The 10,423-nt window shown below is 43.8% G+C and overlaps 1 protein-coding gene across 1 annotated transcript; it reads right to left on the bottom strand.

Annotated features, from left to right (window-relative positions):
* Positions 1 to 221: 221 nt before the first annotated feature.
* Positions 222 to 7,312, bottom strand: LOC139311763 (zinc finger protein 420-like). Its single transcript, XM_070936267.1, has 2 exons — positions 7,194 to 7,312; positions 222 to 3,685 (listed from the first exon to the last, which is right to left on the bottom strand). The coding sequence occupies exons 1-2, from the start codon at positions 7,277 to 7,279 to the stop codon at positions 1,354 to 1,356; spliced, it is 2,418 nt and encodes an 805-aa protein (XP_070792368.1). The 5' UTR covers positions 7,280 to 7,312; the 3' UTR covers positions 222 to 1,353.
* Positions 7,313 to 10,423: the final 3,111 nt, after the last annotated feature.

The raw sequence follows: 10,423 nt of genomic DNA, 5'->3' as shown, positions 1-10,423 counted from the left end.
ATAAAACAGCTCCAAGCCTAAGAAAGCATGCTTGAGGATTGCAGAGAGAGGGTCCCTGGTGTATTCCCCATTTCCTCCTCAAGAATTGCTCTTGCCAACTGGTTGAAAGAAGGAAAGAGCCCCTTCTGAACTCAAGGGCACTTTTGGTTTTCCTTACCTTTCCTGCTCCGGGGGTGTTACCAGATGCGCCCAGCCTCAAATTGAATACATTGAAGACAAGATTGTAAGCAAAACTTTTATTCTGCAGAAAAAGTAACACAAGGAAATCTCCCTCAAATCCTTTATACCCCACCAACGTGCACTGGAGGGCTTTACACAGCATTTGCCACACAGTTTACAACTCTGAGTCATCTCCCTTTGCAGGAATTCCTGCCTATTTTCCACTAATATCCTGCATACATGTAATCCAGAGCCAGCCAATTTAAACTATTAAACTATTTTAAACTATCCTAACATTTACACAGGGAAACCTCAACATGTTTGTAAATGTTTATAAGAATTTTATTAATTTATTATATAACATACAAAAAAAAAATACAAAAGCAAAAAGAAGGGAAAATACAGAGAGAAAAGGAGAAAGAAAAAATGTGGAAAAGAAGGGGAAAAAAGAAAAAGGCATTGATTTCCAAATCCCTTTTGTTCAGTAATAATGTCAAAGCAAAACTTTTTAGTATTTCCCAGAAAATAAAACCCGGCCTTATTTTCTTTCGGCTCCAAAATAAGCACCAGGTCTTACCTGCTTACCTTAGGACTACTGCAGCCACATCTCCTATGCCCCGACACCTGTTGCGTCGCTACTCATCTTCTGTGTTGTATTGTGCCATCGCACACATGAGCGTGAGCACTAGCGTGATGTGCCTTGTAGCGTTCTTCCACCACTAGCAGTACTGGCCCAATGAGCCTTGTGGCATTCTGCCACTAGTGGCGGCATGCGCATGATGAGCCATGTGCTATTCGGCCACAAGCGGCGGCACCAGCATCATGAGTCACGTGGTGTTCTGTTATGAGCAGCGGCACTAGCACAACGACCTATGCATCTGGCCGTGAGCTGCCACAAGCGGCTGAAGAAGTAGTTGGGCAGCGGCACAACAGGTGTTGAGGCATTGGAAGCCTGACTGCGGCGGTCCTCAACTAAGTGGGTGCAGGGCGCGTGCGGCAGCTCCACCTCCCCCACCCTAGCTTGATTTTTATGCCTGCGCCTCGCCCCATCTCGTACAACCCAACGGTGGACGGGGCTTAACTAGGGCTGCCGTACTCTACTCTACTCTACCTTACACTACCATACCCTATTATTATTTCTATTCTGTTTCAATTCTATTCGACTCTAGCACAAAGATGTCCAAAAGTTAATTCCTAGTTATACAAGGCAACTCTTTTTAATGGATCAAGAAGTTTCTGCTGCTTTGGAAGCCCTTCCAATACTTCAAGCATTTTTCCTGGAACACTTCTATGGGCATTAAGCAAATTTTGAGAATCAACAACAACCAGTTCATGTCTGCTGTGCATCTTCTTATGTCGATTAAAGTCACTAGAGCTTATTAATTTCTTTCCACACTCCACACACTCATACGGCTTTTCCCCTGTGTGGATTCTCTTATGGAGTGTAAGATAACTCCCGTCTTTGAAAGCCTTTCCACACTCAATGCATTTAAATGGTTTTTCCCCTGTGTGGATTCTCTTATGGAGTGTAAGATTCCTACCATCTTTGAAACTCTTTCCACACTCAATGCATTTAAAGGGTTTCTCTCCTGTGTGGATCCTCATGTGGGAGGTAAGACCGCCATGCTCATTATAACATTTTCCACACTCCAGGCATTTATAGGGTTTCTCCCCTGAGTGAAGCCTTCTATGGCTCCTGAGTGAATGATTTCGACTAAAGCTTTTTCCGCACTCATGACATGTGTATGGTTTCTCCCCAGTGTGGGTCCTCTTATGGATACCAAGGTAACTACTTCTCCTGAAACTCATGCCACACTCCGTGCACTTATAGGGTTTCTCCCCTGTGTGAATCCTTTTATGGATCGTCAGTTCTCCAGAATCACTTAAGTATTTTCCACACTCCTGGCACTGATATGGTTTCTCTCCCGTGTGGGTTCTGCTATGTACAACATAGCCATTTTTTGTATTGAAGCTCTTTCCACATGTGCGGCATTCATATGGTTTCTCCCCAGTGTGGAGCCTTTTGTGGGAAGTGAGGGATCTTGAACTGGTGAAGCGTTTGTCACATTCGGTGCACTTATAAGGTTTTTCACCAGTGTGGGTCCTTTTATGGATATTAAGGTTACTTGTTTGATTGAAGCGCTTCCCACACTCTGTGCACTGATGTGGTTTCTGTCCACTATGGATACTTATATGGAATGTTAAGTGGCTGGATTTACGGAAGCTCTTCCCACACTCCAGGCATTTGTACGGTTTTTCCCCTGTGTGGGTCCGTTTGTGGGCATGAAAGCCATCAGAACTGGCAAAGCACTTTCCACACTGCAGGCATTGAAAGGGCTTTTCCCCTGTGTGGATTCTGTGATGGGCTATAAGGCTTGTTGAAGTACGGAAGCTCTTTCCACACTCCGTGCATTGAAATGGTTTTTCCCCCGTGTGGATCCTCTCGTGTGATTTAAGATTACATTTTTGACTGAAGTTTTTTCCACAGTGCAGGCATTTATAAGGTTTCTCCCCTTTATGCATCCTATTATGTAAAATTAGAGTACCACTTCTGCTGAAGCTTTTTCCACACTCCAAGCATTCATAGGGTTTCTCCCCTGTGTGAATCCTCTTATGGGAAGTAAGGGCATCGGAGGTCCTGAAGAGTTTTCCACACTCTGTGCATTTATATGGCTTCTCTCCAGTGTGGATCCTCTTATGTAAATTGAAATTTCCTTTTTGGTTGAAGTTCTTTCCACACACCATGCAATGATACGGCTTTTCCCCTGTATGGGTCCTATTATGGTAAGTGAGGTAACTTGTATAGCAGAAGCTCTTCCCACATTCCAGGCATTTACATGATTTATTTCCAGTGGGGCTTTTTTGGGGGGAACTCGGTTTCTTGCTCCGAGTAAACCTCGTTCTACCCTCCCTGCATTGATGCAACTTCTCTTCTCTGTGGATGCTTTGATGGGAAGCAAGGGAGGTGCTGTTTCCGAAGGTCTTTCCGCAGGTGATGCATTGATTCTTCTTCTTCTCTTCGTGGACCCACTTATGTGAATTAAGATGACTTTTCTGCCTGAAGGTCCTTCCACAATCCAGACATTTGTGTGGATCCTCTGCTTTGTGAATCCTTTTATGCAATGCAAGAGAGCGGTTTGTACCGAAGCTTTCTGCACACTCTGTACATTTGTACATTTTCCCTCCTTCTTGTATTCTTTCAGGAGGAAGGGTCCCTCTGGAGTGTTGCCTGCTTTCATCTTGTTTCTCTCCAGCAGGGCTTTCGCAACAGTCACATAATCCAGATTCATGTCGGAGTGTTTTCCCACACCTTGAACACACTTCTTTTTCATGGCAATCATCGGTGTCCAATAAGACATTGGGATCTGGACAATGTAAAATAGAGCAATTCTCCAGCTCCCTCGTTAAGTGCTTTTCCTTAGAACTTTGCTTTCCATGCATCTTTTCTGAAACTTCCTTTTTGACTTTTGGCAAAGGTGCTGCTGCCTCTTCGCCAGAATCCTCCATCTCCCATCCATCACCTCCTTGCAACAGAAAAAAAGAAAAGTTAACACAAACACCATTGCTGTATTTAAACAGTATCAAACTTCCTCCAAACTCTCATTTATTCAAAACATTGTGCTATGCTTGGTATTAAGTTGATATAAGATTTGGCCTTGGGTGTCTTTTGTCCTCAACAGTACAGAATGAAAACCTGAACATTTTGGATAAGATCTGTTAAACTTTGGGGTGAGGGTAGGGCAACCATCAGCTCTACTGCTTCAGATTTAGTTCCAAGGAAGCAGAAGGGACACTTAAAAGAGGCCTATGTTTATTCATTCATTCATTAAATTTATTGGCCTTCCAGCTTGCCTCATCTTCTTGAAGAGGTTTTCCCTTGGAAAAAAAACTTGTTCTCACTCTGGTGTGTTCATTCATCTTTATCCCAAAGGTGCTCTTTCTAAAGACAACTGGACTTTCTTTTTTCTTGTAGATATTTCACTTCTCATCCAAGAAGTAGATGAGAGTATGAATGGATTGATATTCCTTACAGTCATCTAGTGGTTAGCACTCTTTCCAATCAGATGACCGCAAGTACTATAAATCCTTGTGATAAACCCCTGGACTCTATGGGGCTCTTACCTTGTTTTCCCGAAAATAAGACCCTGTCTTATATTTTTTTGAACCCCAAAATAAGTGCTTGGCCTTATTTTCGGGGAGGTCTTATCATTTTGGGGTGCATGGAGCAAGACGAGGCTCCTCTTGCTGTCTTACCTGATTTCTAGCTCTGTCTCCCTAACTCTAACCAGAGGAAATGGTGGGGACTGGCTGCACATGCATTTAAATATTTTCGAGGAGGGCTTATTTTCAGGGGGGGGGCTTATTTTAGCGCATGCCCTCAAAAATCCGATTGGGCTGCTTATCAGGGGATGTCTTATTTTCAGGGAAACACGGTAAGTGCCATCATCATAGACCAAAATATCAACAAAATGAAAGCCACTTCTCAAAAATTATCTATAAACTGGAACAGGCAGGATCAGAAACTGGCTGGGATGGGAAACTTCACCGTACACAAGAAAATCAGGCTAACAGGAGCAACATGAGGTAAACCAACACCACAGCATCATCCTGAGGTAATGTTAGAGCCCACAGAGGAAAAAAAGCCTGGAAACAAGGACACTCCCCCTTTACACTCACATTAACCAATCACAGCATAGATTGCCTCATGCAGGAGACAGCTCTCTCCAATCAATCAGCTATAACTGTGTGTTATAACTGACTCATTGTACAATTCCACTGTCCCAGCTAGGCAGTCCTGGAGCTACAACCCTACTGGAGCCTGCCCATTAGGGTAGAAAGTCAAAAAGTTCCTCAACAGAACCAGACTTAGTTTTATGAACTTGTAGAATCAAATGGGTTGTTAAATGAAAGAAGATCTGACTAATTTCCTCCATTCGTTAATTGATCACTGCCATTATTGAGACGCTTTCCCCCCACCCACCACCCCACAGCTATTTCCAGTGCAGCCTTTGCTCAGGAACTAAACTGTCACCCAACAGGCTCACAGAGCTCTCCAAATGCAGTTGCTTTTAAAAAAACAAAGCTTGCCACTAATTAACTCAAGAGTCTCCAGCCAGGCACGCAGAGGAAGATGGGGGAGCAATTTACAGAATTCTCGGCTTGCAACAGTAACAGAGATGAAAGGGAGCTTGAGGTCATCTAGTCCAGAGGTCAGCAACTTGCGGCTCTGGAGCCGCAAGTGGCTCTTTCACTCCTCTGCTGCGGCTTCTTGTCATTCAAAATATGTGTCACAACCGGCAATGTGCGATACCCGCCGGCACGCAATTTATTGAGCTTTTCAACCCCCGGAAGGCCAACCATCAATAAATCCAAGAAAAGAAGAGTTTAATTTAATTCAACTACATATGCTAGTTTTGTGGCCGCTCAAGAAATAGTCAGGCACGGAAGGGTTTTGTGGCTCCTGGTGTTTTCTTTTCTGTGGGAAACAGCTCCAAATGGCTTGTTGAGTGTTTAAGGTTGCAGACCCCTGATCTAGTCTAACCCACTGCTTTCACAAGAGTGTATCTCTCATAAATGCCTATCCAGTCTCTTCTTAAAAGCTTCCAGTGATGGGGCACACACAACTTTTAGAGGCAATTTAAATTTAAAACCTCTTTAAAAAAACAATACTGCCCTGATCAGCATAAACTTCTCCAGGCAAAATCCAAAATGGGGTGGGGTAGAGATGTCCTTCCAGTAAGGGGTCAGCAGAATCTCTGGTAGGTATTTGCTAGGGAGAGGCAGCAGCAGCCACATGCTACCCATCCTTTGATGGATTGATCCATTAATTCCACAGCTCTCCCCGCCCACCCTCCCCATGACCTGAAGATTAGTCCCTGATTCTTATTCCTCACCCACAAAACAACCCTGTAAGGTAGGGCAGTTTGAAAGAGGGCTGGTACAAATTATAACTTTCCAGGGGAGAACAATATCTGAGCACCAAGGTGGTGGGAATGGCCAACTCTCCAGAAGATAGGCTCAAGATCCAGACAGACCTTGGGCCCTGTAAGAAGTAATCAGGCATCCCTCCCCCTCCTGGAAGAATGAAATATTTTGGGGATTAAAAGAGGCAGATTATTATATTTCACCAAAGGAGAAACATGCTCCAGCCCCAATTTCCTGCATAGTAAAACAACTTCCAGCAGAAATCTTTAGAGATGGAGACTTTGGGCCCATTAAGAAATCCAGGCCAATCCATTCATAAAACATCTTCAGCTACCAGGTGATGGGATTAAGCAGGACAGGACATTTTAGGACTAAATTGCCACCCTGATAATAATAGCATTAACCCACCAGCATTTAGCAAAAGACACAAGCCCCTCTTCATTGTACAGTCAATTCAAACTTCAAAGTCACAGAAATCTATAAAGATCCATCCACTCATTCGACCACTTGGTCAACTGCCCGAGAATCACAGGCTGGTTCTGCCTATCGATAAACAGAATCTTTCTTTCCAATCAGCCTCCATTTTATTTCCAGCGCCTTTCTCCCAGCTGGGAACTGAACCAGAGGAATTTTTCTTCCAACAGCCCTAATATAAATTTCCTAATAAATAAACAAATCTTGCTCCGCTTGGTTTCTTCCTTTCATGCCCAGCATGTGCAAGATTGGATCAGATTCTTAACAAATGGGAGCGAGTGGATTGTGAAGGCCACACTCTCCATACTGTCCATTTGTGAAGAAAAGCCAGGCTTCATAGAAAAGGATGAAAACCTCAGATAAATAGCTTGCAAATTTGAAAATCAGCAGTTTAGAGAAGAATACAGCACACACACACACCCAAAACAATGCTGGAGGACTTTATTATTTATTTATTTTATTTATTGGAACTTGTCAAAGAAAAACAACAAGAGAATAAAAATACAATGACAGGGATGATAGGCATGTTAGTGCACTTATGCACTGACCACTTAAGTATGAAATATGACTTCACTTGCATTATCTTTTTTAAAAAAAATATTGTGCAGTACAGTATCTTAACAGAATCCCTCAGTAAGGAGGTCATGTTCCTCTTCTTTTCCAGCATGACCTCTTGGTATAGGATTGTTTGCTTAGAATCCAGCAGGGCCCACTCCTCCATGGAGAAAAACACAGCTAGATCCTCAAATGATCACAAATTCTGAAAACCACAACGTATTCCATGAACATTCCTAACAATGAACACGTCAATGGATTACATGAAAGTTTTCTTCTCAATCAACAAAATGCAGAGTTTCCAAGTTGGGCAAACGAGCATGTTAGGATATTGAATTTAATAGCTGGAACAGTAAAGTCTACAACAGGCCAGAACACAATTGTAACTGATTAGTTAGAGCAGTGGTTCTCAACCTGTGGGTCACGACCCCTTTGGGGGTCGAACGACCCTTTCACAGGGGTCGCCTAAGACCATCGGAAAACACATATTTTCAATGGTTTTAGGAATAATTTTATGGTCGGGGGTCACCACAATATGAACTGTATTAAATCCCGCCTGGACTACTGCAATGCTCTCTACATGGGGCTCCCCTTGAGGAGCACCCGGAGGCTCCAACTGGCGCAGAGTGCGGCCGCGCGGGTGGTTATGGGAGCAACATGGCGTTCCCATGTAACACCTCTCCTGCACGAACTGCACTGGCTCCCGGTGGTCTTCCGTGTGAAGGTTGGTTACCACCTTTAGAGCGCTCCATGGCTTAGGAGCTGGTTATCTATGAGACCGCCTGCTGCCACCAGTAGCCTCCCACCGGCCAGTACGCTCTCATAGAGAGGGGCTCCTCCGGGTGCCGTCGGCCAAACAATGTAGACTGGCAGCCCCCAGGGGGAGAGCCTTCTCTGTGGGGGCACCTACTATCTGGAATGAGCTCCCCCAGAGATATGGAGGATCCCGGATCTACACACCTTCCGCCACACTCTTAAAACCTTTTTATTCTGTCAGGCTGGCCTGGCCTAATTTTTTCCCTTTTTTCCCTTTTAAAATACAAATTTTAAATTGATTTTAATTCATTGGGGTGTTTTAAATCTGTCTTCAGCCAAATTATTTAATTCGGTTTTATCCTGTTTTTAAATTTTGTATTTATGTGTTTTTATCTTATGGCTGTTCACCACCCTGAGTCCTTCGGGAGTAGGGCAGTATACAAATCAAATAAAACAAACAAAACAAATAAAAACAAAAGGTCGTGGCATTAGGAAGGTTGAGAACCACTGAGTTAGAGTGCTGACTCATGCATGATGCAATCTACGCTATGATTGGTTGCTGTAAGTATAAAGGGGTGTTTCCCTTTTTTCCCTCCTTTTTTCCTTCTGTATGTTCTGCATGATGTTTTAGATTTACCTCATGATGTTCCTGACTATCTTATGTTCTTCCTTTTCTGGATGATGACAAAAGACTGCTGTAAATTGGTAGGTTAAATATATTTATTTGTATATAAAAGTCTACAAGTCTGTGTCAGTATCTTCAACTTCATCTGAAAAGCTGCTGTTTAATTCCTTGACAGAACATCTTCTCTGGAGAACGTTTCCGAAAACAAAGTGACTTTGGCTAGAGATACATCTAAATAATATTTTATTGGTTTGGCCGATTCCACGGGAGCAGCAGCCCCATATTCCTTTGTTGTCCATTGATGGGCTTGACCTTGGATCTGTTGGCCAAATCCAACACTGGGTTAATTGTACCCAATGCGAAGAGCCGATGAATCATGCCGAATCAAGGAAAGTGGGGTTCAACTTTTAATTTCTTTACAAAAGTCAACCTTGGACTTTACTTTTCACTTTGGGCTTTCATGTTCACAGCTTTAAAAAAAAATCCTTAGTAAAGACCACACCTGGAATACGGAGTTCAGTTCTGGTCACCAAATTACAAAAAAAATGTGGAGACTTTGGAAAAAGTGCAAAGAGCAACTAAGGATTAAAGGCCTGGAGATTAAAACATATGAAAAACCATTGCAGGAACTGGATATGGTTTGTCTAGAGAAAAGAAGGACTAGGGGAGACACAATAATCGTGTTCCAGTATTTTTTTTTTTAATTTGATTTATATGCCGCCCTTCTCCGGAGACTCAGGGCGGCTTACAATGCGTTAAGCAATAGCCTTCATACTTTTGTATATTTATACAAAGTCAGCTTATTGCCCCCACAAACTGGGTCCTCATTTCACCTACCTTAGAAAGGATGGAAGGCTGAGTCAACCTTGAGCCTTGGAGAGATTCGAACCAGCAGTAATTGCAGGCAGCTGTGTTAATAACAGGGTGCTTAGACCACTGTACCATCAAGGCTCTTTCTGGGGCTGCTGCAAACAAGAAATGCTCCACTTATTTTCCAAAGCACCAGAAGGCAGGACAAAAAACACATGTAAGGGGATGACCGCATGAGTGGGACACATGCGCAGGTACGCACACACTTTCATTTTGGGGATGCCCACGCTTTGGGAAGTCAGTGCCGAAAAGGTTAGCCATTATGGGCCTACGGCAAAAGTGGGGAAGTATGGCCCCTTTTAGGACTGCTGGACTTCAACTCCCAGAATTCCTGACACAGCTGGCTCAGGAATTCTGGGAGTTGAAGTCCACCAGTCATGAAAGGGCCCTGGTTCTCCAGCCCTGGCCTACAGCAACCTTTGCTCAGCCTTGGCAGCTTGAAGATATGTGGGCTTCAACTCCCTTGGGGAATTCTGCCAGTTCATATCCACATATCCTAAAAGTCGCCAAGGGTGAGAAACAATGGCCCAGAGGAAAAGGGTGATACCTTTTTAAATGCACCCAGGACTTTAAAAGAGCCTGGTGGCGCAGCAGACTAATAGCCTGTTATTATCATTCAGCTGCCTGCAATTACTGCTAGTTCGAATCTCCCGAGGCTCAAGGTTGACTCAGCCTTCCATCCTGTCTAAGGTGGGTAAATTGAGGACCTAGTTTGTGGGGGCAATAAGCTGTCTTTGTATAAATATACAAAAGTATGAAGGCTACTGCTTAACGCATTGTAAGCCGCCCTGAGTCTCCGGAGAAGGGCGGCATATAAATCAAATTAAAAAAAAACACACACACTTAAATTGAACAATGGAAACGAATTGAAGGGATGAAAGCAACGAGGGCAAAAAGATTAAAGGGCATCAGAAGGAGTCTTTCCCCGATGCTCCCTCCGGAGGCGGCTCCTCTGGAAACAAGGGCTCCTGGGAGGGATCGCCCCCTTTTCTCCCCGCCGCTTTCGCAGCCCTTGAACTCCAAGCCTCCTGGATCTGATGCCGCCCCAGAGAAAAGGAA

This window comes from Pituophis catenifer, unplaced genomic scaffold (assembly GCF_029215685.1).
Source record: "Pituophis catenifer annectens isolate HBS135680 unplaced genomic scaffold, rPitCat1.0.hap2 SCAF_2, whole genome shotgun sequence".
Lineage (NCBI taxonomy): Eukaryota > Metazoa > Chordata > Lepidosauria > Squamata > Colubridae > Pituophis > Pituophis catenifer.
This window is presented reverse-complemented; position numbering and strand designations above follow the sequence as displayed.